The 27,696-nt window shown below is 40.0% G+C and overlaps 1 protein-coding gene across 2 annotated transcripts in view; it reads left to right on the forward strand.

Moving 5' to 3' along the window:
• The first annotated feature begins 590 nt into the window (after positions 1-590).
• The window catches only part of GPAM (glycerol-3-phosphate acyltransferase, mitochondrial), a 42,489-nt gene continuing 15,383 nt past the window's right edge, over positions 591-27,696 (forward strand). The window contains exons 1-9 of one of the 2 annotated variants that reach the window (XM_059476577.1): positions 591-609; positions 13,396-13,542; positions 14,924-15,054; positions 16,997-17,119; positions 20,071-20,144; positions 23,027-23,140; positions 24,360-24,509; positions 25,153-25,249; positions 26,272-26,408. In XM_059476577.1, the coding sequence (XP_059332560.1) occupies positions 14,953-15,054; positions 16,997-17,119; positions 20,071-20,144; positions 23,027-23,140; positions 24,360-24,509; positions 25,153-25,249; positions 26,272-26,408 (797 nt within the window). In that variant the 5' untranslated portion in view covers positions 591-609; positions 13,396-13,542; positions 14,924-14,952. Of the gene's footprint in view, positions 610-13,101; positions 13,159-13,395; positions 13,543-14,923; positions 15,055-16,996; positions 17,120-20,070; positions 20,145-23,026; positions 23,141-24,359; positions 24,510-25,152; positions 25,250-26,271; positions 26,409-27,696 lie in introns of those variants that run through there. The other variant, XM_059476576.1, reaches the window with a different exon arrangement.

Below are 27,696 nucleotides of genomic sequence, written 5' to 3' on the forward strand. Positions count from 1 at the left end.
GGCATTTGTTCTTGCATGCTTTTTCCTTGGTACCTTTGTTGCTTTCAGGTTTTCTGTCATGAGGATTTTGTCTAGGTAGCTACAACATACCCTTGTGGCTTTAGAATCAAGAATAAAAAGATATGTTGTCTTAATGAAATTATTTTAAAAGCATTATCATGAAGTCTGAAACAAATTCATGCTGCCTAAGCTTATTGAGCATGAACTTGAACTGGCATTAGAGAATAATTCAGGTTGGAAGGGACCCACAGAGGCCATCTAGCCCAGCTTCCAAAAGACTGGCAATATAGTAATCCACTGTGTTAGAAAGATGGAACTGGATGAAAAATGCTTGGATGGGACTGTAAAAAGAGCTGTTTTAATGGAAAACATGTCAACATATGGGACACATTACTTTTCATTGACAGGTGTTATCAAACCTGTTATTAATTGAGCAATCCAGCCTTGCTTGTTTCTTGCTGTTAAGGCTGCAGAGGTGATGACATAGGTGTGTGTTAATCAAGTGTCAGTGGATCACATACTTCTCTCTCTTGCAGGACTTAACATTCATCAGTCTAAGAGCATCTCAAAATAACAGCTAATTATCCTACCCAACATCCTACCAGGTTGGTAAGTATTCTGCCATTTTACAGATAAAGATAAGTATAAAAACACCAAAAATTTCTGACTTGGAAAAATAAAAAATTGTGTAAAGAACATTTTTCCTCCACTTGTGGTAAAGCACCTGTATAGAATTTATGGGCTACTGTGTTACTCAGCCCAGCAGCATTTGGGTCCCTCTACAGGAGAAGCTACCAGGTGACATCAGTCATCAAACTCAACTTACATCACACAGAGTAGATGGTACCATGCCAGTGTCCCATGCAGAGATGTCACTGCTGGCTTCAGTAAATTAACAAGATCATATTAATATATTTATAGTTTGGGGATGGCTTCTTCATGTATGTAAACAGGGATGTTTTGCTTCCAAATCAGCTTCAGGTATAATGTAGCCTTAAAGCATGATCTGATAATCAAAATGTGAAAACCTAGAGGCATGAGTAGCTTAACAAGATCTAATTAGAATTTTATGACCACATGGACAATAGGGGAAATACAGTCTTACTCAGCACTCTGTGATTAAAATGATTGACTGGAATGGACATTTAGAAGCCTTGTTATGGAATATATTTATCTTGACAATCATAGTGGAAGAGCAGTTGTTGTGCATTGAAAGAAGTTGCTGCAAGTCATTTCAGCCGTTGGTTCATGTCCAGTCCCATTCCAAGATGGGACCTCTTGACTATTTTAGCATGAATGCTTGAGAAACAATTGGATACTTTGGGAATTAGGCTAGGTGATGATTTATATAGGAATGGTCAATAAACGCTTTCTACCCACCAAGAGCATGTGAAGCTTATGCAATGATCTCCAAGCTTCTGACCCAGGATAACCCATGTTATCTGTCCATCCCATTTGAGTGTTGTAAGAACAGCTGTATGCCCTTATATATTCTGGTATCACAGTCATGGGAGCTGTAACTGCCTCAGAAAGACAGATAAAATAGCAGAGGACAGAGATCATCCCTGGCACCTCTCCTGGGTACCTCCTCTCTATGGATGAATCATTCTTTATCCAGGCAGATTTTATGTATGTCCTTTCTCATGACCACATACATATGTGGCTGGATTGGCAGGCCATGGTAATGCACTGGTTATTTTATTTTTTGCATAAAAGAAAATACAGCGAGAGGTTCCTTACAGTGCTCAGGATACTTGCAGGTTGAAAAATAAATGCTTCTCAGGTGTCTTAGAATGGAGCAATAGGTTTAAACCAGAGCAACCAACTTCTTTCTGAATTACTGTCTGTTTTACAGTTATCTTTTTATGTGTTCCTTCTTTACTATTTTTTAATTGAACATGAGAAATCCCTGATTAAAAATAACTCTGTGGAATGATGTTTGAATGTATCTATCAGTTAAAACAATACAATTAGGATGTTGTAGATGACAGTTCTGGAATAACCAGTATAAAGAACACTTAAAAAATTAAGATATGAAGGTGAGAAGATGATACATAAATGCTTCATCGCATTTCCCAGATTTTTTTCGTACTAATAGATCCTGTAGTTTGTAAGCAGAGGTCTAACTGAGCATATAGATATAAAATGGCAGTTTGCCAATAGTAGGCAAGGAAAGAAGCCATCCTATATGGCAGCACACTGGTTTCCAAACTGTAGGTGGTAGAAACCACTTTGGAAACCTATTTCATTAAAGAAAGAATGATGCTCCTGTCAAACACAATTACAGTGTTCTCAAGCATGACTGAATTGGAGGTACCTTGTAGCAATATTTCAGGAAAACACCTTGATCAAGAAAAGAATGCTTTGGTGATTAATCCCATTGACATTACTGTTGCCTAAACGGCTCTGACAAATGCAATGCAATTTTAATTAGGGAATTAATACAAATATATTCTGATAAATTGAATTGTTGGCATGAAAACAAACCGGTTTTATTTATTTATTTTTAAACTGGGAATTTAAATGAGAGAAAAATATGTTATCAGTATTTAAGCTATTTTCCTTTTTTTATTCCCAGAAAACAAAATTAAACCCTAACCAGGATAATCATGTAAAAGATGTACTTTTAAAAGTCACAATTTGACATCATCCTCCACGAAGTCTGTTTTCGTTCTGACGCTTTTCCTCCCCCATGTTTGTGCTCTCCTTCAAAAACAGGAAACAATGCTACTCCTCACAGGCAATGGGATGTGACTGCCTGAGCACAGCTCAGACACTGCTTCCAATGGCTCTGCTACTCTGCACCGCTCCTGCCCCTCCCTCAGTTACTCCTCACACCCTCCCACTGCCACTGCAGCTGTTCCAGTGTGATGGCTGATGAGGAATTCTCTTTCAGGTGGATCATTTCCCCTCTCTAGATCACTGCACACCTCCCTGATGAGAGGGATATATTTTGTCACCAGCATGTTTTAACCAAAAAATCCCAAAGGAATGGTGTGTTTTCTTGAGAGGTGGGAATAAAATGGAAAAAGAGAACAAGGAAGCCTCAGGTCTTCTTAAACCTGGTCTTTGGGCTTTGTTGGGTAGGCTTTTCAGGGACTGAATGCATTTATTTCAGCATTTCCAAATGCTTATGTTTGGAGAGATGGAAGACTAAAACAGTATACTTGACAGGGCAAATAAACTGGTGGGTTAGAAGAAAAGTTGGATGGGTGGACTTTTATCAGGCTGTGAAAAAGGTAAACCTCAAACTTCTTTCAGCTCTCCTATCCCCCTTAGTGCTGTCCAACCCTGGCAGCCTTAGTTATCCAGTATTATTATTTTATTGCTGTTTAAATATATTTGATTCAAAAATGTCACCTCTTTATCCATTATGAACACATCGGTCAAGGAAGCAATGCCATAGACTAAAAACGCCACCTGTGTCTTATCTGAGGCCTGATGGTGTTTTAAATACTTGAGGGTTTTCTAAAGATGTCACCTAGTTAAACTGTGATGAACTACTCATCTTTCAAATAGAATTTCTGACCACAGTTATGTCTTGCCATCCATGTTCTTCTTGGCTGAGGAAAAATAATCTACTTTGTTATACCAGTGGAAATCTGGAGTAGTCCCAATCTCTCTTGATGTAAAAGGGAACAGAGTCTGTCCCATATAATACTTTGTATAGCACTTCAACTTCTGCACTTTGAAGTATCTAAAGTGGGGCTTGGAATGCTCCTTTAATTAAAAATGAAACATATTTATCAAGAAATCAGATCAACTTTAGCAAATATTCTGAAAGGAGTGCAAAGATAACAGATACCATTTCTTGAGTTTAGAATAGAGGTGTGGATAGCAGTTATAGCCATAACTGCCTGACTTTAGGCATACCCTGCAACCTAAATTAACCTCTGAGATTGAAGTATTGCCTGAATTAACAGTTTTAATTAAAGGACACTAATAAATTTTGTGCACTAAAAAATGCAGTATATTCTACCCCTGTACTAAACCTGAAGAAGTTGCAGTGCCCTGTCATCATGAAGACACACTCAGACATCAAACTCTAAGTATCTAAACAGTGAGTGAAAAATGGGACGACAGGAGGAGAGAGGCCCAAGTAACCTCAGTGCACAGAAGTATCTGTTTGCTAATGAACTGTTTGTTTTAGACCAAAAGTTTATTATTGCAGTCAGTAAAGATATGAGTTGAATTGCACACACATTTTCTGGCAGCGTTGGTCAAAGTTTGTATTAACAGGTTTTGAAGGATGAAAACTTCCCAATGAAAATCCACTTTGTGGCAGACTATTAAGGCCACCAGCAACAGAACTACAGAGCATCCCAGGAAATGGATTTAACACAAACCCCTGTTTTCTGCAGGTAGAATTTACTTTCTGGCACTGCTTTGATGATTACTCAAGATCCTGTGTGGGCCATGGATTTTCATCTGCCGGTGGTGTTTGCATTAAGTTGTGTAACTGCTCCTTAATGCCTGTTACGTAAGGATGCATAGATTGCAGCTCCCTCAGGTGTCCTGCACAAGCCACAGCTGATAGTGTCAGCCTGCTTTCAGAGGTTACTCTCGGCTGAATTAATTTCACGTTAATTAATGCTCCCTGTGGAAGTTACGTTAATACAGAAGTGTGGAATATAAGCTCAAGTAGGGCTCACAAAGTGCCTGTGGTTGTACTGTAATAGAGTATATAAATTTTGTGATATTTGTACCACACACCACTGTGATGCAGCTTTTCTGGTCAAGGGGGAGATTTGCTATTGGCTTTTGCCATGCTATGATTTTACCCCAAGGATCTCAGGCTATACAAGCTGAAATACAAATAACATGTAGATAGAGAAGAGCAGACAACATACAACATTCATACAATATTCAAAATAAGGTTGTTTTGTTTTTTTTATATACTAAGTTTACTGTTTAAGCCCTTTTTCTTGTATTTAATTTTAATTAGGCTAAGTCAGGATCTGTACTGAGGAAAAAGAGTAAAGATATCTTGGACACTGCACTAAATACAGAATGTAATGTAAAATGGAAGAAATTTAAGAGAATGCAGATGGGAAAAGAAATCTCAGTTTAGCAAAAATGAAACTTTAAATCAGAAGGATTGTAGACACAGTTTGAATTTAAAATGTTTTAGGTATAACTTACCTCCTTTCCTTCTCTATCCTTAATTTAACACCTTTCTAAATAATTCTTTTGAACTCCCATAGCAAACACAAGTTACATTTAAGGCACTTCTTCACTGGAGGGCTCCACCAGGATATATTTTCTAGTGTGGTCCTCTGAAAATGCACTCCTTATGCAGCCTCTTAAAATTCTGAACATTAAATGACTACAGGGATATCACATATATCTATGGTCAGGAAACATCTACACAGGGTCCCCAGAGGAACAGAAAAATCAGAGAAGCAAAGACACACAAAGAAGTGGATCATACTACTGACCATAAAGTTGCAAAATGGCAGACTCTTTAACTGTGCATTGTTCTGCTTCCAAATATTTTAAGTACAGAGATGGATGACTTTTTCTCCACATCTCCCTTTTTACAAGATTTAAAAATGCCTAGATTAGAAAATAAATATTATTTCAAAATATATTGGCTCTTATTTTGAGGGCTGATCAGAAGCAGATAAGGTATCCATGCCAGTCCTTGAAGTATTAGTTAAAATATAGTAACCAAGTTATTTTTAGTAGCAGGTATTGCTTGGGTAAACAAGCTATGAAATTTTGCTTCATGTTTCATCATACTGGGTAGGATTGCTGATGGTACCTCCTGGTCCTTACATACTAATGATCTACCAGAAGAGCTGAAACTGAATGAGGAATGGTCAAAAATGTCAGATGATGCCACAGTGTAGGTTGGACTTGGGGCTGATATTTGCAACATACCTCTTTTGGAAGGCTGTTCCAGAAATAACTTGCTAAGTGCACTGGAGCCTTCTCCAGTTTCTGATCTGGCTGGTGCTTCACAAGTATTTTTTATGCATTAAATTAATTAGCATGTTCTAAGCACGTGTCATATAATATATACTAAACACTAACTATTCACAAAAATGTATCTGAGCATTGTCACTGGTGAAAATGCACAGGAAGTTCTTTTGTGAAAAAAGCCGGTGGGGAAACACAACTGAGCTGGATTGGGGAAGCTTAGTTTAATCTCAGAGACACTGCAGTAGCTCAGGATGAGAAGAAAACTTTTTGCAAGGAAGAGCCATAGGCAAATGCATGCCCAATATATTTTGACCACTAAAGCAGATTTCTGAATGCACATTCAAAGTGCACTGGTCTGCTCATTACTTTTTCTATTTAATAATATAAATATAACATTTATTACTAATTATTATTATCATTATAATATTTACAAACTGAAAGAGGGGAAACTTTGGTTAGATATTAGGAAAATGTTCTACACTGGGAGGGGGATGAGATACTGGAACAGGATGCTAAGGGAGGTTGTGGATGCCCCAGTCCTGGAAGAGTTCAAGGCCAGGTGGATAAGGCCTTGAGCAATTTGGTCTACTGGGACAGGTCCCTGCCCATGGTAGGGGGGCTTGGGACTAGAAAACCTTTAAGGTTCCTTCCTAACCCTTAAGATTCTATGATTCTGTTGTACCAGTCTAATCAATCCATAGCATTAATTAAAAAGTTCCGTCACAAAATGCAGAGGTGGTTATCTGCAGTTTGCTAATGTTTTTCCTCAGAAGAAATAAGACAATGGATTCAGGAGGCTCCTTTTCTTGCTTTTCAGCATGGGTTCTATTGCCTGTTAACAGCAATTCTAGTTTACCTGAACTACTGTGACGCTTTCAGTAAATTATGCTGATAAACAGGTGCTTAAATTTGCTCAATTTTTTTATGGTGGATGGAATGTTTTTTCTTTGAAACTTTGTGTCTCTGAAAGACAGGGCTTTTAAAGCCAAAATCTGATATAATCCTCGCTTGTACCTCAGGTTAATTTGATGACATGAAGTTGATTAAAAAGGCACCAGTCACTTCTCTACCTCAAAAGACCTGGCTCAAATCCTCCCTGTCCTACAGCCTGGGGTACTTTGCTTCTGGAAATATTTAGTCTCTCTTTGTAGGTAAAGGTAAAATAAACCAGAACCCTCCAGAAACCACTCTTGCTTTATTCATCCTCTGGAAATAATGAAAGGGGAAAGTGTAGTAAGAATAAAGTCAGCATGTATGATCCTCCATTATCCTAAATCTGAAAGAGCTGTGGGGTGACTTAGCCCACAAGCAGCTTTATGCATCCAGCCTGTCATGCTGTGACCCATGCAAGTTTCCTGAAGCAATGGCTGGTCATGTGTGAAATACCAAGTTAGTAATATGTTCTGTTGTTTTATAAAGGGGAAAGATGGGACCTGCAAAAACATCATCTTCTAGAAAGAGATTATAACCTTTTCAAGGCCTCTGTCACTTCAGGTGAATATCCTGAAATAACTAGGCAATTTAAGAGTTTAGGGTATACAAATAAAAAGATTTCTGTTTTCTTGAAGGTATAAGGTACTTAGGAAAGTATTAGGTTATGCTTCAAACAGTGAAAAAAAAACTGTGTAAGATTTTATCATTATATGAGTTGAATATCTGTAATTTAGTAACTGAAAAAGTATACTTTTGCTGGGTCAGTTGGTATAGTTTTGGTCAAATGATCACCCACAGTTTTTGAAATCTATCATTGTAATACAAGTTCAATGGTTGGCTGGATCTTAGGACTTGAAGACATTTTTCTGCAGTTCCCAGATGCAAGAGACACATAAGTGGGAGTGGGAAAAATGCCTTTGTTTGGAAAACACACTGTGGGAAAATTGCTCAACATGACTTAAGTGTCAGAATTGGAATGTAACAAGTGGTGTAGCCAGATTAGTGCAGAAAGAAGGCCAGAAGCAAAAAAACGCTTTTTGTCAGGGTTCTCAGTTAATTTTGTTGTGCTGAGACAACATTTATAGTTTACTTTTTGTTGATTGTGTTCATAGATAAAATTTCTGTTACATAAAATCAGTTTTGTATATCTATGGTAAACTAAAGCCTGGAGACCTTCTGCTTTTTAGTGAAACTGACACAGGGGAAATATATCTAGACATCTATAGGGATTTTTAGTTCCTTTGTGCTTTTTGCAAAGCCAAAATCAGCAAATCTGTTTTGTTTGCTTGGATAAACTGGGGAGCAGGGAGTGTAGCCCTTTGTAGGTGTCTCTCTGTTCATCTGTATGAGATAATCACATAAGGGATTGGGAGTGAAAAGCCTGCAGTGGAATATATGGCAAACTGCATCAGGACCATTGCATCAGAGTAGAAATGATGCCCAGACACTTTCATAACTCTCCCAGGTCGTTTCAGAAGATGTCCCCAAAATTCGGTGGAAATTTCCCAACCATCAGATCTTGTGTCTTTCACTGCAAAGGGATTAAGGCTCTTCCAAGGGCCCCCCAGCAGTGCCTTGATTAAGGTCCCGAATACCTGAAAATGAGGGGAGGGGTGGGATATAATGTAATTCAACACCTGGGTCACACAATGTGTTGCAAAGCCTCTTGTGCACTGTTGTTGAAAGAGCTGTCTATGATCCCAGCTTCCAGTATCTACAGTACTTTACAAGATGTGACAAGTCCTTCTAAAGCCAGCAGCTGCACAATAGAGCAAACCTGAGCAGTGAAAAGTGCCTCCTTTTGAGATACTGATGAAACACTTGCCTAGAACCTCATATTAACTAGGGGTTGTGTTATTCTAGAAAAAAAATCACTGTTCTGTGCCTCAAGGAAAAGCCACAGCAAATTTGATAAGATCACGATTTTGTGATTTTTCTATTAAATGCCATTTTTTTCAAAATGGCCCTTACTGCCCTTAGCTCTTAGATTTCTCTGTTTTCTATTATATTCCTTGCTTTCTTTTTTGGAAGGGTAGAAAGCAGTTCTGGATTCCTGGAGAGGGAACTAGATGAGAAGAAAGGCTTTGCTTTTTGCAGAGGAATTGACAACAAGTATAAGTTTATTTGGCTTGACAATAAACTTATTAGTGAAACTTGAAGTACCTGCAAATGCAATGTATCCTTTAAACACCAGAGTCCCCCACACATATCAATTTTTAATGATTTACAAATGGATAATAATTTGGAATATCCCACAGTATTTAGGGCCTATATGCCATAAATTAGTTGTTCATCTGTTTTTTACATAAAATCAGCTCTTGGATAGAATGTCAGCTTTGTAAATACCCTCAAGAAACAAAAGTGGAAAAGTGCAACCACGCTTATAATACATCCCCCTTGCTCACAGCAGGCAGGGGAAGCCTGCATTGTTATGGCAGATAATTGCTCAAGGCACGAGTATGGGAGAATCTTGTTCCAAATTCTGCCATCCCTCATTGCTAAATTTAAAATACTGCCAAATCCCTTTGGATAGTTAGGATTTTCTGATTTGTACAAAACGCAAGTATGTGTGTAATTTCTTGATAGAAAAATGGTGCTAAGTTTGGAAGTGTAAAAGTTAGTTATCCTGGTTTTAACCCAGTTAGTTAACTGGATCTTTCTGTTAGAACAAAAGCCTTTTTTGTACTAATGTGAGTAACAAGTTCAAGGGAAAAGCTAGGAGCAGCTTGGGCTAAAATGCCCTTATCTTTTCAAAATTACAGACACACAATATATTTCATAGGAGAGAGTCACTGTAGTCCTAATGAATTTTGTATTTGTTCTCAAGATAAGGGGGATGAAATAGAAAAGAAAAAATCATTTGTCTGGAAAGGAGATATTAAGTATACCCAAAGCTTTTTTATATACGATCTTATCAGCCCATTTTGTGGCCACTTGCCACTCTCAGATGCCCTTAATATATTGTATACCAAAGGCAATAGTGCTGACACTGAGTTCTGCCACTGCCAAACTGCATATTCATTGTTGTTCATAGTCATGTGAGGTCAAGTTCGGTCACTGCAAACAAAGAACCTTTGTCTGGATCTTTACTCCCTCCTCACACAGTTTTTGGTTTCCTAACTTTTGTAATGCTCCCCAAGTTGAAAGTTTCTTTTTAAAGAGGATGCTGTGTTCTCTTTTGTAAACATGTCTCCATTACTAAAAGTGACATCATGGGAATCGCTGGGAATGAGCTCAGAGAACAGAGCCAGGGCAGAGCCGATGTAAAAAGAAGTCCCCTTGTCCCTGCTCCCTCCTCCTCTGCACAGAATTGTCCAGCAAACAGGTACTTTGTTGAACTCTGCTGGAAGCTTCATGAGGAATTTAAACATAGGAAGGACTAATCATTATTTTATAAAAAAAGAGTCCTGCCAGCTCTTTCTCCTCTGCAGGCTGCTATGCACGAATGTGGTCAGCAGCTTATTCACACAAAGCCAGGGTTCTGCTCATTTGCCATCATATGCAAATCACCTCCCCGCACTCATTGGCACAGCAAACACTTCAGTTTAAGGACTTTAAAAAGATGGATTGCAAAACTCAGGCATGCTCCTGCTCCTACTGAGATCAGTGGCAAGCCTTCCATTGGCGTCAATGGAAGCAGGAGAGAATCTCCCTTTTCTGGAAGTGAAAACCCAGCGGTATTTGGGCTTTTTGGAGCACATGCAGCTCTGAAAGTCTGTTCCTTCAGGGCATTCCAAAATTTTTCCCATTTGCTTGATTCCATGGCAACACAACATCACCATCAAGCTTTCAATACTAAAATGAGATTTTACTACTAAGCCTGAGGATTTATACAAGTGTAAAAAGATCTTGCTAAGCTGCAATTCCCATTAGACTAATTCAGGATCCTTTTCAATGAGTGACGAAATTATCTCTGGATTTATTTTACAATCAGCCAAAATTTTTTTAAGGTTAGAAAAATGGGAAAATTGCTCTACAGTCATACAAGAAACATTCTTTCATTATTACACAGAATTACTATGTTTAACTAAACCATTGTATTTATTTACTATCCTTTCCAAAACAGTTTAAAGAATAGCCTAAGCAGTTTTCTCATAAAGTATACTAAAATCAGACTCCAGAGACTGCACAAAATTACAACAAAGCCATTGAGGCTTTTCTTCTGATTTTGGTGTTACTTATATCACAGAAATAACTATTTTGCAAACAAAAAATATACCAGTGTAAAAGTGTAGAATGAAAAAACAAGCCAAAAGCTCCATGTTAGGTTTTAAATGTACTATATTTCATCTTGTATAGAGGGAAGCAAAGCAGACAAGCTGGCTCTACACTCAGTAGTTGAGAGTTTGCTGTGAGTTACACTGTAGTACACTGAAAACAAATTCCCTCTTTGATCCCCTATTTTTATGAGTGGAAGGGTAAAAAAATCAATGTGATTCCACACCTAGAGGAGGTTGTGTGTAAGCAGTATTGAGGGTCTTTTATAAACTACCTACTAAAAAGCTCACAAACAACACCACAAATGCAGTGAAACAAATTATTCAACATCAGTAAGAATTTTAAGGGCCTTATGTTTCCTGCATTTTCTTAGACTTGATATATAATTTCCATCACTGCTCAGTTTTCATGTAATCCAGCTCTTGAATCATCTCCTCCAATGTGATTTCTAAGATGATTCAAGCTCTGACTCCCCTCACTGCACAGACTCACGCTGGAAGCAGTGATCGAGATGTGGGCTGCAGCATTTCATTGGGACTTTGCTTCTGTGATCTGCTCCTTATACAAAGAGAGTTACAAAAACACAGGATGTAACACTGGATTTCACTTTTCTGATTGGAATTCAGAGCTTCCCCTTTCGATGCTTCCAACACCCCTAGGTCAAACCCTGAGTGTGGGATGTGGCCCTGCTGCCGATCACCAGATCAAAGACACAGATACTGAACTGCTTATTGCCAGAAACACAAACTATATGAGTTGTACATTTCATGTTTGTACATTTCACAGTTGTACATTTCTTGCTCATAATTGTACATTTCTCGCTCATATCTTATTGTACTTTTTTATTTGAAAAGTAGGTGTCTTTTATTCCAACAGCCACGTTACAACAAAATAAAGTATTTTTCCTTGCTAAAGGAGGAAAATTCAGACTCAAAATCCCTTCTGACCCACAAACTGCAGAGTGCTCTTCGTAAACTACCAGCTCTAATACTCCAGTGGTATTCCCTAGAGGCGCTCAGCTGTGGGAACTAGGGCAGTGCTCCTGTGCATGCAGCACTTAGGTTTCTGTCTATCACATCTTACACATTTTCTTTTATGTGTGAAAGGCAGTTGTAATTCTTACAATTCTCATTTGTAATAATTTCAAAACAACATCTAGAAGGAAGACCTCAAGGGGAAAATTAACACCTTGTGCTACTTTAAGCAGAGTATTTGCATTTGTATAAACAGTATCTTTTATTTTGTCACTTTATTCCTGTATTGCACTGCTGTGATTTGGACATTAAAGGAGAAATGTAGGCACGAGCCTTCCTGCTGAGCTGTAACTCAAGCCACAGAGAAACTGTCTTTAAATAGCCCAGGAATGCCAAAGCCAAAAAGTACTCTCGCCCTTGTCTGGTTACATGCAGCAATCTCAATCAACATTTACTTTTGCGCTCAGTAAAAGGCAAACTGGCACTGCTGCAAGGCCGGGCGGGCAGATCGATACCTGGCCCGAAATTTCTGCGATTGCTCGCAGCGGCAACTCCGAGTCGCTGCAAACGCATTTAAAGACCACTTCACATCACTTTCCCAGCGTTTTCCTGTTCAGCAGCTCAGATTTGAGAGCTAAACAGCCGTGAGTCGCTGCTCTCTCTGGGCTGGGGGAGGAGGGCGGTGGAAGCGGCTGTTGAACCACGCGGGGGCTGCACCAGGGCAGGGCTGGGCACGGCCGTGGGGCGAGCGCTGTGAGGGCGGGAGGGCAGCGCCGGGGCCCGGGGCCGGGCAGGGCCGCGCTGCGGGCCCGGCGCTCAGGAAGTCGCGTCAGGCGCGGCGCCGCCGTGGGCCCGGCGGGAGGGCTGGGGCAGCAGCGGAGCCCGCGGTGAGTGCCGGCCCGGGGCTGGCGGTGCGGAGCGGTACCGAGCAGAGCGGTGCGGCGCGGGCGGCGCGCACGGGCCGGGCAGCGGGCGGGGGCGGTGCGGGCCGGGCCGCGCGGGCGGTGCTGCCCCCGGCGGCGGGGCGGGGCAGCGCAGCGGCTGCCGCGTGGCGGGAGGGGCGGTGCGGCCGGGGCAGCGCGGGGCAGCCGGCGGAGCGGCACCGGAGGTGCGGACGGCACGGTCCGGCTGAGGAGCGGCGCGGGCCGGGCGGCGGGTGCGGGGCCAGGTGGCCGAGGGGAGCCTCGGTTGTCCCCGCGGGGCTCCGGGGGCCGGTGCCGGCGGCTCCCCGCGGCCGGCGCCCGCCCCTCGCGGCGGCCGGGGAGGCGCGGGGCGGCCCCTTGGCAGCGGCGGTGCCCGGGGCGCCGGCACCCCCACCGCGCTCAGCCCGCGGTTTTATTTATAGCAGGTCTGGTGAGCGGCGGGGCCGGAGCGCTGCTGAGGGAGCCCTGGTGAGCCCGGAGCGCTGCTGGAGCTCGCGGGGATGGCGGTGGCCGGCAGGTGAACAGCGCCAGCGCCGCAGCGGGCGCTCGGGGGGCGGGTTGGCTCGCAGGTACGTATGCGGCTGCTGCTGCTCAAACGGGCTTTTAATTGCGTGTTTTTTTAAGTTCATCTTTTGTGTATACCGGTGCAGCCAAGGTCACCTTGAGCACGAGCGGGACGCATTTCGGTTCCAGCATTTGAGATCTCCAGGCATTTTTTTTTTTTTTTTTTTTAATTGGGAGGGCTATATAGTAATTTGCCTGAGGACTAATTTAACTAAAAGGCGGATTGAATGTAACAGCCAGCAAAGATAAAGGGATGAGTTCGGTACTTGGGCTGTGCAAGGGATATGCATGGTCTGCATGGTTATAGCGGCTCGGACTCCAGGTTGTAGTGGGAGCTCGTATTACGTGCCCGTATTACGGGATGGGTTTGTGGCAACTTGGGGAGGGCACTCGGAAAGGCAATAAGGTTGCACTAAAGTTTTAGGTCTTGCTGTTGCAGATGTTAGCTTAGCATTCTGGGTGGGAGCAATCTCTTTCCTGATGGCCCACAGCTTGGCCATGATTGAAGTTTCCTTGCAGTGACAGATGTAAGAGGAGGTTTTGACTCTTTAAAATGCTGGGATTCTTATTTCAGTGGCTCTCAAAAACAAAGCAGTTTAATTTGTAGTCTTTTGCAAATACACTGTATAACACTAAGTTGTTTTAGTATGTTTGCTTTTCCTTTTTTCTTTGGCCAAGGGAGAATTATTTACTGTGCTCATTATATGAGCTACAAAGCTTCCATTTCAAAATAATTAATCAGGTTGAGATTTCCTTACTGCTCTTTAATCCCACAAGACTGAAATGTCACTTAGCAGCAGCATGTTCACATTTAGATGTGTGCTTTTTTTTGAGCACTCCTTCTTCCCAAGGAATTTGCAAAGTGGTTTTACTACAGCTAGACCAGACACATAAAATATACTGGGGGATAGGATTAGGTGAGAACATTAATGACAGTTTTTGTAGATCATAGGTGTCCTTGAGAAGCAAATTATGAAAGAGCAAGGTCAGAGTGCAAGAGAATAGTAAACTTATGAAAGTGTTTGACATGCGTATCCTTATGGCTGCAGGGTTTAAACCATGCAGTAAAGAACAGTGGAAAATTACAAGGGGACTAGAGTGACCTGTTATGGGAAGAGGAGCCGGGAGAGAAAAGCGTGCAGGAAGCTGGTTGGTGTGCTATGTTTTTGGAAGTCAAATGTGCTGGGGTTTTAGCATGTTAAAATCATGCCAATTTCTAGCTGCAAGTAGGTATCTTTAGAACTGAACTTTTACTGAAGGGTGAAAAAATACCAGTTTGCCAATTTATTGCACTGAAATTTAGGTGTGTGTTTCTGTGCATGCATATAAATATTGAATGTACAGATAAAAATAATATATATATATGCACATGTTATTATTTTGCAGTTTGTGATCTTCAGTTCAATTCCTGTGTCATGGATGAAACTGCTTTGTCCCTTGGAACAATAGATGTTTCCTATTTATCCACCTCAGCAGACTGCAGCATCAGTAGATGTAAGCATTCCACTGAAGAGTGGGTAAGTAAAAATTGGGACTGTTACTGGCCCTCTTTATCTTGTTATTTCTTCAACTTTAAGGTGGACTTCTTATTGTTAGGAAGAATGAAGATAAGGTATTATGTCTCTCATGCATGATGAAATTTGGTTTTGATTTAACTTGAAGCATGAGGGGGAACCAACAGTTCAATTCTGTGCCAAAGAATAATGTTGCTAGAAAAGAAAAATCCTGTCAAACTCTATTGGTAGTCTTACAGTGATCTGGTGTGATGTTCCTAATCATTTTATATAGCAGTAAATGTAGAGAATCCCATTCTGGAGTAGCCAAAGTCAAACAGAAAGTCAAATAGGAAGCTTGTTGCTCCTCTGGGTAATGTAATTTAAAGTGTGCAGGTGAAATGGAGCTTGATGCTGAAGTTGCACAGTCATATAGGCATTGAAGCTGGAGCAGTCCAGGAGGCAGAAAAAATTGGTGGATATAAATAAGGAGCCTATTAAAAGTCTGTGTCCTCCATTGAGTGAGTCTTGGGATTTGGAGGGGACAAAGGAGACAGCAGAGTGGTCTGGGTGGAGCCCAAAGAGCCACATGGGGACTGGGGTGGTGGTAGATGGTTTAGCAGCATAGGTCAGGAGGGATTAGACATGGATCTGGAGAGGAGGAGCTTGAACTTGATACAGAAGAAGAATTGGAAATGTGGTCAGGGTTGAGGGAAAGGGCAGATGTCTTGGCAGCTGGGATTTCTATCTAGCTACATCTAAGTTCCATGGAACAGCAAGCTGCAGTAACCAGGAGGGCTGTGAGAAAGTGGAATAAGGGCAGGCAAGTCAGAAGAGATAGAAAAGAGGTTTTGTAAGAAAATGCTGGTGAGCTATGTCAGGGGTTGGAGGCAAGCAGGAGGAAGATGACATTGTTAGAAAGTTGGTTTGTTCTGGAGTTGGCATTAAAGGAGGTGGTAGGGGAGGGATTATGGCAGGCTTAGCATCTTGATACTTGTTTATTTCAGATGGAAGAGTTAGTCTTGGAATATTTGCCAGTTTCTGCTGCTTGCCAAATATGATACATGCACAATTTAGTTTTTAAGCATCTTCAGCATTGCTTTTGACTTTCTGGGAGTTTCTCACTGGGCTGAGTATGTGATGATCTGCATTTGTGTCTTCAGTCTTGGTTCTACCCTATTGCTCTGCCAGTTAAAAGTTCTGTTTTAAATAACGTTTTAGTTTGGTTTGTTTCTGTAACTTCTCTTTTAGTACTGGAAGTAACTTTCTTCTCAATAAAATATGTGGTTTAAAAATGGCAACCCAGTTCTCATTCTCAGGCAAGCAATAATTCAGTAGACATTAATGGAAATAACCAGGGTCTTTGGAAATATACTTTACTAGAATTTTTGCATTATGTCCTAACATAGAGAATGAGTTCTGTGAATGCAGTCACTCTGGATTTTTTTTGTTCTGTAATCTTCAGATAGACAGTGTAACTTTGGAGAAGGCACAGGAGCTCCTTTTTCATATCACTCTGCTTGAAACTGCTGCAAGTGCCTACAGAGTCTATGGACTTGATATTTTTGGTGCATTGAGTCTTCTTGCAGCTTTACAGGGTGATATTCAGTTGAACTTTAAAATACATTGTTCAAATTGCAAACACCTTTACATTCTTGAGAATGTAGTGTACTGTCAATTTCTTTCAGTTTTCTCAGCTGGCAGTTCTGTTGGTGTTTCTTAATTACAGTTATCATTCCTTTTAAAATTTTGTGTGTCAACCCATGCATCAGTGCTTACATAAGTACAACACTGAGATTTTGCTTTTATTTTTTTAAATTTTAGAGAAATGTTGGAAAAAATTATACTTTACATAATTGAGGGGTAATTCTTTGTGTGTGTCTGGCAGCTCCTCTCCCTCAAATCTTTCCCATACACAGCAGAGCACACATTTCTGCATGTTTACACAGTGGTCTTTGTTCTGCAGGGAGAGTGTAACTCTCGTCCCACTCTGTTCCGATCTGCCCCTTTAAGATGGAAGGAGGCCCTGCTGAGCAGGAAAAGGCCGTTTGTGGGACGATGTTGCTATGTATGCACTCCCCAGAGCCGGGTAAGAAGATTATGGGATGGATTATGTTTGACAATAATGCATAGTTGCAGCGAAATGAAGTTGGAGTAGTTTCCTTACTTTCAGAATTAAGGTCACAATGTTTTCTACTTCATGAAGTGCTGTAGTTTTTCACTGTTGTTTTCAATCTTTTCACTGTGGTTACATTTCATTTGTAACATGTCATGGAATTAAACGATGGCACACACCTGGTTTGATGCTTGGTCTCCCACCTCTCAGTGCAGACTTACTCCTTGCATAAAACTCTCCAGCTTCTCAGAATTACTACTAGGAAATGGGATAGCAAAATTATCTGGTGTGTTAGATTAATAATGGTAATTTGGACCAAATAAAAGTGTGAAGGTTTGCTTTTAGGGCACTTTAATTCTCTATCCACAGAATAAGTACAGTTTGGAAGCTAAGCAGTATGCTTCCTTTCCCACTTGCTTAGTCCTGCACTTGAGAGAACAAGTTAATTTTCTACACCTGGCTGATTTTCTGCACCTGTCTCTTTGCCCAGCCTGGAAGCAAGGACTGCCAGTTGTGATAATGGGGATATTTGTCTCCTGGGAACAGTGTCAGGATGGTGGCTCTGGAGAGGTTGTGCAAGCTGATTTAAAATGTCAACTTTATTGAATGGCATTGGGCAGGCTTTCTGTAAGCTCAAGATGCAAAATGCTGATAAATGGCACAATACAGTTTGCAACCAGTTCATCATGTAATTTGACTGTGCGTACACCCTGAGCTTTAGATTGCACTCAGTAACACCTTCATTGGCTAGGCTAGAGGGAAAATTTGCTTCCCTCTTTGACCAAAGACAAGTTATTTCACTCTGTTCCTCTGCCAGAATAGAAAATTGCAGCAATGACATATAAATGTGATATAGAAATTCAAATGTAGTTTGAAGGCTGTGTATGATATGGCCAAAAAGACAAACAATTAGATAAACTGAGACTACTTCAAAAAGACAATTGTTTTGACTTAGAAAAAGGTGTGTGTGAATCCTCAGCTTAAAGCTTTATGCATTTAGTAATTAGCCTATTCCTCTCAAACTGGGAATTATGCTTTAAAAATAAAAATCTTGTTCTGTATTTTGCCCACTTAATAAGGGACTAATTAACTGTCCTGAGATCCCACTTAAGAAAGGAGCATGACCTGTTAAGCCCTTTGTTGCTTTCTGCTGTAAGGGAAAAAATACCATCCTTGCACAGACAGTAACAAAGATAATAATCTCATTAGATTCCAAATACTTTTTTTGGAACTGTCTTTTTCATTATTTTTCTTAAGGAAAATAAATTAATGAAGCAAATTTCCTTAAGTGTGCTGTCCATACTAACAACTTGCCAATGCTGAGAGTGGAAAGTCTTGCTTCTCCCTCTCATTTTCCTTCCTCCTCTCCTGCGGGCTGATCAAGTTCACTAACCAAGCAGAAAACTACCTGCTTTATTAATTTAGACTGTCTGTCTTAGTTTTTTGTCTTGTCTGCATGTAGTTGGGATGTTAAAGGGTGTAATGAATGCTAGAGGTGCTCTAAGTTAGGAGGTGAGACGTAGAGATCAGCAGGAAAGGCCAGGATGTGGTGGTGGGAGCTGGGCTTCTTCTTTGTGCCAGCAGGGACATCCTGCATTGGCTCAGTTGGTTTCACAGAACCACGTGCTCTGCCTGACACAGGACTGGAGAGGAGTTTAATAAGGAAAAGTTTAAGTGTAACAGTACTGCTGGAGGATGAGTTTCACAGTGAGGTTTAACCTGACACTTGGAGCACTGCTATGGACAGGTATAGACTGGCATTTGGTGGTACTGAACTTTGTTGTGATTGTTTGGGAGACCTAGAACAAGTCATCTTCTCTTTGCCAGAACACAGCTTATCACATCCACAAAAAGTCACCAGTGTGTAGTCAAAGAAATTAGCATAACATGGAAGTTTCCTCTTAAGGCCTCAGAGCAACAATTGTTTGATTGTACAGCATACTTGTACTTTAGCAGGGAGCAGAAGACTCTGCTCTCACTGTAGCTCATAACTTCTCCCTGATTTGCAAATTACATAGGACAGTCATATATTTTAATTTTGTGGTAAATGGTGTGTCCTAAACAAAATACCAACAAATGACTCTTACCTGACTTCCATTGCAGAATTGGTGGTGAGGCTGTTTTGCAGCTCTGCTGTTGCTGGTGACCATCTTTCTCTTTGCTGTCCTTTTTTTTTTTTTTTTATTTTCTTTGGCATGTACAATTCCAGTAGTTTTAGCTGTAGTTCACTGCTGGCAAGGTACCAGTTTTATCATTATATATCATTTGGGTAGAAAGAAATCAGCCTGTTGGCCAAGGTATTCACTTGGACTATGGAAGAGTAGAATTTAGGTCTTCCTGCTGAGGAATATTTGTTGTGGAAGTGCTTCTAAACTCATCCCATTTAATATGTGGAGTCTGTAACAAGGTTCTGCAAGGCTGGACTGAGTTTGTTGTTCAGGCAGAGCAGGAATGTGGAGTTTTGCCACCTAACCATGGATGGATATCCTGATCCTTGGGCTGTTGTTCTGCTGGCAAACTGGATGCTACAGACTGAGCATCAAATGCTCGTGGTTACAGTAATGCCCAATGTGACTCAATAAAGTTCTGTCTCAAAGATGAGTTCTGTATTATGACAAGTCCTGGTTTATATTACATCAGAATCCTCTGAAATGTTGTGGCTTGAAGAGTGTAACCAGTGCAACCACACAGTAAAGCCTTGAGAATGCTTTGAAAGTATTGGACTTGGGAATAGTGATTAGAATTCCATTTTCATTTTAGGAGTTTTTGTACTGTATAGGCAGGTCCAACACTTCTCTGGCTTTGGCTTGGCTTAGTGCAAATGAAAAGCATTGCATTATCTTAAATGTTATGATGAATGTAACAGACAAAGCTATTTATATGAAATAGTCCATCAATCTTTTTTTTTTTTCTTGGTTTTACAGGATAACTTCTTCAATTCTAGTATTCCTTCTTTGGGTCTACGTAATGTCATATATATCAATGAGACACATACCAGGTACTGTAACAAGTGTTTCTTTTACTTTTAAAATTCAGTGTGCTCTGATTTTATGACAGGGAAATGTTTATTATGATCTGGACTGAGTTGATATGTATTGTGGTCCTGAAATGCAGAGATTTGGTGCTGACTTCAGTAACATGCTTGTTAAATCTGGCTGTGTGTATTTGGGAACTGGGCAAAGTCCTTTGGGGTTATAGACAAGGAGTGTAGGGGTCAAACCTGTTTCACAAAAAACCCAGAATTTTTTCACAAAACAGATTCTTCCTCCTTTCATGCAAGTGGCAACAGCATCTGTGGCATAATATTGAGGGCACCTGTTTTATTCCCTTATGCAGAATGACTTCAGGCTGCCCTTTAATTTACTGAGCAGATCTGGCTCACAAGTTAGGTGTTGACTATTACCACTTATGGCAATTAACCTGATTATGTCTTATGAATCTGTCTCTTCTCTGTCTCAGTGGCAGAGTGCAGCTTCTGAAAAGTGTGGTATAAATGAAAAAAGTCTAAAAAATGAAGATGGGTCTTTGTGCTGTTGGAATCATTTGTGTTCTGGGATGAAGATACTGGAAATTGCACAAAAATATTCTGTTCTTTGGAAAGTTAATAATGCTTGCTAAGTTTTTCTTACAGCAATCATTAGCATAAGTAGGTCCTGCAGTGTTTGTTGTAGAGTCAGAGCAAACAAAGAGAGGCCAGCAGCCTGAAAGAAATGAGCCAAAGTGTCTGAGGGAAAGAAAAGCAGCATTGTGTGTGCTTGAGAGGGAGAAAGCTAATGTTAGAAGCTGTTCTTTATTAAATTTGTATTAATTATGGGTTTTTTAAGAGTTCAGCTTGTAGTTTAGAATGCAGAAAAATAACAGAAATACTGTTTAACTTTTTAAAAATCGTTTTCGAAAGTCTAAGGCTTGAATGGTTTTGAATGGTCAAAGTTACTTGAATTAGAAATATTAGAAGAAAAAAACATGGGTTAATGAATTATTCTGAAATAAACACATCTAGCTCAGAATAGTGAGAAACATAGTGTCATTATAGTGTGAAAATGTACAATTTTAATGATCTTCTGATGTCTCATGGGGCCACACAGTCACAGTTTCCTGGCTTTAGAAAGCAAGAGGGGTTCTCTTTAACTGCCAGCATGCTGTAACTGTACTGACAGCCTTTATCTGAGGTACAACTGCCAGTTTTAAATGTCTCTTGACTGGTCCATTCTATGTCATTTTTGTCTTTTCTTATTGCTACATGATCAGAACCCAGATCTTTCCAATTAAACTACATTATGTCTAAGCTGTAAAATGAATGTAGAAGCTTTCGTACCTTGACAGGTCCCTGCAATAGCTGTGTGCTGTTCTGATATGTTCATAGTTACCAAAAAATATTGTTGTCAGAAAGCATATCCTTTCCTTTTCTTTCTAGAAAAATCAGTAAGGCTCTCAAACTTTAAAGAGAAGAGGGATAAAAGAAAAAAGCAATTAAAAAAGGGTTACCAGTCTTCTTCTGTGACAGCACGAATAGCTGGTCTAAAAATTTGTGTGATCATTCCATGCCACTCTGTGCCCATGGCTCATGCATGAGCACCCATCTTAATTACAGTTCACTCTAGGGCTTTGGCCTTTTGCAGTGTAAAAGTTCTGTCTCATCTTTCCTTGCTGTTTTGAACACATGTATAAATTTACTGAAGTGTGGCAGGGAGGTTTAACAGCCAAGATCAGTAACTCGAGTGATGACAGCGGGTGAGACATTGGCGGGGCTCCAGCATGGAAACCACCATGAGCTTTGTCACCCACGGTTCAGCCTGGGACACTCCCTGGAGCAGCAGCCAGGCATTGCACCAGCAGACCTCAGGACAGGAGTTTTGCATAATGCATACTGCTCTGGACTTGGAAATTGCCAGAATTTAATTTTTCATCCAGCTGTTAATTCTGCCCCATCACATCAGCTCTGCTGTTTGGGGGTCCCAGGTGTTGGGTTTGTGTAAGTGGTGGCTTGTCCACTGCTGGCCTGGTAAATGAGGGAGGTGAGGAGAGAAATAGTGATGAATATCCCCTGTGGGGAAAGGGTGTAAGCCATTCCTGTGTCACAGGCATCTTCTGTGATGTTTGAATTCCAAATAACATTTTCTCAGGTGATTTCTGCTTGTATGATTGAGAGAGTAGAGGACAGGGTTAATTAAAAAAATGGGACTGTCTCCATAAGTTACCTTAAATCCTTGAATTTGTAGTGAGATTAACTAATAATTTTGTGGTTATACACTTGCTAAAACTTTACTAGGAGAAGGAATGGAGAAGACACATAGGACTGGGTGTTTGGAGACACTGTAAAGGAAGAAAAGCTAACTAAAAAAGTGGATTTAGTTTTGATGGCTAATGCAAACATATTTTCAAAAGTGTTTGTGAGAGTTTACCCTGTGCTGACGTGAGCAGCTTTCCCAAGAGGACTTGGTGTTCCTTGAAGAAGTTGACAAACCTCTTAGCTGGGCATTTACTTTCCTTGGTGGAAAGGGGCAAAAAATTGGAAATTCACACTATCGCTTCTTTTGGCCTCTCTGAGCTGGCGAGTTGGTTCCAGGGGACAGACAAAATGTATATGTTGGTTTGATCACTGTACTCCTGTGATTCTGTGGGTGTTTCAAGGCCAGTGTCACCCTGAATTGAAGGGGTGCAGATGTTGGCTCTGATGTTTTGTGCTATTCATCAGTTGTTTTGTCTATAACATGAAGATATTGGCAATTTACTGGATGATGCGGAAGCTTTTAGACAGCCATTTATAAAATTTTACATACTTTTGCTTCTTAATTGTATTTTTAGTTGTTTTTAATGCTGTTGTTTTTGGAAGCAAAATATTTTGAGGATCACACTGAAATACCATTCATATTTTTGTAGGTACAGAGGGTGGCTTGCGAGACGCTTTTGCTACGTGCTTTTTGTGCAAGAGAGGGATGTTCATAAGGGTATGTTTGCCAAGAATCTGACAGAAAATGTGCTGAATAGCAGCAGGTAAGATAACACAAAATTAATTATTTTAAAAATTTCTACTACATTAAAATATGCCTTAATTTAGAAACTGAAAATTTTTAAAATCAGACTAATTAAAATACTAGTAGATGGAGTATCTTTAGCACAGCTTTCAATTTATGTTGGAATAGTAAAAGAGGGGAGTTTAAGGTTTACAATCTCTAAATGAATGGTGTGTGGTGGGGGAGCAGCAGACAGTACACAGAAAAATAAATTGATACAAGAGAGCTCTTCAAACTTCTGTTTATCTAATTCATGCAAGTCATTACCACTGAAGTCATATTGCAGTCATCAGAAATTGTCAGTATTTCAGATAATAGGAAAGCAGCATTTTGGAGTTTGCTGAGTGTACACCTGGAGAGTGCAGCAAAAAATGGAAAAAGGCTGTAAAATGGAGTACCCAGTCTTAGTTTTGTGGAGCTTGTTTTCTGTTTCATATGCCTCACTTTAAATGGCATCTTGAGCCCCTGATCAGCTGTTCAGGTGTCAGTTTTCTTTGGACACAAAGAAATTCAACCACCTGCTTGCCCCTTCAGGCCACTTTTGTCAGAGGGCACACACTGCCTACATTAGCATTCCTAATTCTCCTGAATTTTTAAAGCTTGAGTCACATCTGAAGATGATAGTGTTGCTTTTGAAAAGTAAAGCAGACTGTGTTGTGCTACAGTCAGGGTGTGTTAAAGCCACTTAGTGTCTCTTGGGTATATTTTAAAGGGGGAAAATAGCCCTTATAAAATTTTGTTAGACTTGGTAAAACTGAGAATTCAAGGGCAAAAATAGAAGTTCAAAATAGCAACTGCATAAATCTGTCTAATGAGGTATGTGAAATTGCTGTGGCAGGAAAAAGAAGGCATTAACAAAAACGAGACTGCACCTGTTCCCCCTGAATTTTATCTTTATTAAGCATGTCAGAAAATTATCAGTCACTTAATGTTTTAATATTAGTACCTGTGAATTGTGTATGTAGTGTTTCATGTAGTCACCTTTGAGCCCATTCAGTCATCACCTGCCTCTTAAATTAGAGCTTATAAAACTGAATCAAGTTTAATGCATTTGGAGTACACAATAGTTTAGTGTGGATGCTTTTTATGTTTGCAAGTTATTCCTGTAATAATATGTAGCTCATTCCTAGCTGTCGTTGTCTGTGTTTTGGACTCTTCTGTTGTGGGACTGTCTTATAATCTTTACTTTTTAATGTCAGAGTCCAGAAGGCCATTGTAGATGAAGCTTCTGAGCCAAGTACTCCAGGCACTTTTGTTCAGGCAGATCCTAAAGCTGTCAACAAAGTGAAGAAAAAAGCTAGGAAAATTCTCCAGGAGATGGTAGCAAATGTGTCACCTGCTTTAATCAGGTAAGAAAAATGTCTCATCAATATTACCAGTGAGTGGAAGAATGGACAAGCTCTTTCTGCGTAATACCAGCCAAAATAGTAGTTGTTCTTCATTTTCAGATGCAGCAGAAGTCCTCTGCCTTTAGAAGGAATATATTTTATGCTAAGATTAAATACAAACTTTTCCTTTTCTCACAAACCTAGTTTTGGTGCTAGGGCTTGGACCAGTATTGGCATCATTTGTTATTTCAGGCTCATATGGGCAAGAACAGCTATCTGCAGCATAACAGACCAAAAGATAATTTTTCCATTAGCCTATTCAATGCTATAATTTGTAGATATAAATATCCAAGGGAGAGTCTTATATTAGATAAAATCTTCTGCTGTGGTGTCTACATTTACTACTAAGGATGATTTTTGTCTCTGTCATGTTCCTAGTTCACAGCCTTCACTGGGGTTGATACAAGATTTGTGTCATAACTGCAGGAGGCTGAAATGTGGCTACTAACCATAGGCAAAACCTTGTTTAGCAATTGGATTTTATAGTAATTTTGTTTGAATATAAGTTATCAGATTAACTGCTTTGCCTTTAGTCATACAGAAGCAATATAAAACAGAGGCAGAAATAAATGAAGTTTTTTGAGTTGTGTTTGTTTTCCCTTAGGTTGACTGGCTGGGTGTTACTGAAGTTGTTTAACAGCTTCTTCTGGAATATCCAGATCCACAGAGGTCAAATAGAAATGGTCAAAGCAGCAACAGAGGTAAGGGAGGGTGGGAAAATCCAGTAAGGTAGATTTTTGAAGTAGTTTCTAATATTTACAGCACTTCTCTTCTTGTGAGAGTTCTGCTAAGTCAGTATGAAAAGCAATTGCAGGTAGAACTGTATTGTATCTGAAGTACAATAAGAGCACTGTGAAATAGTGTTCTTGATTAAATATATGCTCCTAGAGTTGTGTAACCTAAAATACTATGTGAACTCTGAGTTTACCTTTGATTCAGGATCAAATTTTAACTATTAGGCTGAATGATTAGCTCAGATGACCTTGCATCCAACATCATTTCCGCTTTTTGAGCTGAGGCAGCCTGCAATAAATTAGTGGATCTAGTCAGAATTTTTTACTTTTACTTGATTTGGAATAAAAACTTTTAAGAAAAATCTTTTCCCATTTCTTACTAGCAATCTGTTTCCAGTTTCTCAGTATTTATTGAAATTGGTCAACCAACCTCCTGAATGCTACCATTTTCTTTATACTCAAATGAGTTAACTTGTCTTGCAGGATTTACCTTAGCAATATTGATTAGATAAATAAAACAAATAAAAAAGTTCCTGTTCTTTTCTGTTTTTTTTTTTTTTTTTAATATTGTGTTTGGGAAACCCACTATTCATAAATCTTTGCTAATATCTAATAGAAATACCAGTACTTTGGTGTCAGTGGGGATTTTCCACATCACTTTGTTTGATTAGTGTCTCAGCACTGTGAGTCTGAAGAAACTGAGAGTATTTGTATCCATTATATTAACAATGATTACATTGTTAATGTAATGGATACAGTTGAAAACTACAGTCCATGAAAACTAATACTAAAGACAAGTTGACTAAAATGTTCTCATTGTCCCAGCTGAAGGAAAACCAGAAGTATGCAAACTCTATTATGGTAACTGGAAAATAACATCAGTTTAGGTAAGATGATGCTAGCAATCTCAACAGTGGATTTAAGAAAAGGAGTAATATTCCATGTTTCTTACCAACTGATTTGTTTACTGTTTCCTCTCCCCACCATAGATGAATTTGCCTCTCATCTTTTTGCCTGTTCACAAATCCCACATTGACTATCTGCTGCTTACATTCATTCTTTTCTGCCATAACATCAAAGCACCCTACATTGCTGCAGGAAACAATCTCAACATCCCCATCTTCAGGTAATAACCTCTCCTTGTTTGAAATAAGACTGAGGTGGTGGGATCTGATCTATTGCACAAAATGTCTTAAGTGTAAAATTATCTGACTTATTGGGCCATCATGTAGAACTTCTTTGGTTCCTATGACATGTTCAGAGAGGGAGCATCACAACATCCTTCTGAGAAGCTCTGTTACAGCCTTAGGGTAAGGAGAAAGGATATTCCTTTTTTGGAGTTTTAAAGTGGTTAGATGACAAAGGAAAGATGATATGGGAGAAGGAGTTGTGAATGGACAGCTCTTGATGCAGTTTAGTGAGCTGGCTAACGAGCAGCAACAGTACTAGTTGAATAATACTTTGTGGAAAATTATTCCACTTGAGTCCGTGTTTAAATTATATTTCTGGTGGCTCAAAAGCCTGAGGTATTTTAGGTAATATTTTGCCACTGAGACAGAATTTGGGCATATTTGGTATCTAAAGAATGACTGAATATTATAGGAAATTATGAGGAAAGAAAGGTAATTCCTTGACTTCAAGGGTGTTTTAGACCCTGTAGGTGCTGGTCTGTAATAATCCCAGTGAAAAAGGCATTCATATAAATGAGCAATTGAAATGCTAGTTCTTAGTGCCAACAGAATAAAGAAAGGTTAGCATAGATAATCTAACATTACTTTAGGCACTGGGCACCCTGAGTTCTGCAGCATTCAGCAGGCCCATGATCCACACATAGCATCCTGTCTGCAGAAAGGTGTACTACTCCTCTTTGGTCTTTTGAGCCAGTATAGGATTTTTTTTCAAGAAAACAGCCCTATTCATCATTGCTTCTGTCAAGCAGAAGGGATGTCCTCATGGGGACTTCTTGCTACACTGTGAGATAAATGCAGGACCATGCACGTGGTGTAATTGCTGGTGCCAAGTGGGAGCTGCCTGCAGATTGCTCTGTTAAAATCAGCTGGCTGAGCTGATTCTGCAGCTGAGGGGAGTGTGTGTCACACCACAGGCATGCAGGCTGTGCAGTCTGTGCAGCACAGTGTGGACTGGGGCCAGCTCAGGTGAACTCTTACATGGGTCACCAACATCTCAGTGTGCAAGAATCTCCTGGTCAGTGACCTGTCAGGGCAGTGAAGCAAGACAGTGCAAAGAAGCCAGTTCATAAGTAAAATAGAGAAATATTTGTGTAGTCCCATCATGTGCAAGTAGTGCAGTACACTTCAGTCTTTAAGAATTTTAGTTATTTGAATCCCTGTTGTGTGCAAGAAGTTGTTTGTTGGAGATGTAGTAGTTTCCTGCAAGCTGAAATCAATGAGTGT

Source organism: Ammospiza nelsoni, chromosome 8 (genome assembly GCF_027579445.1).
Source record: "Ammospiza nelsoni isolate bAmmNel1 chromosome 8, bAmmNel1.pri, whole genome shotgun sequence".
Classification (NCBI taxonomy): Eukaryota; Metazoa; Chordata; class Aves; order Passeriformes; family Passerellidae; genus Ammospiza; species Ammospiza nelsoni.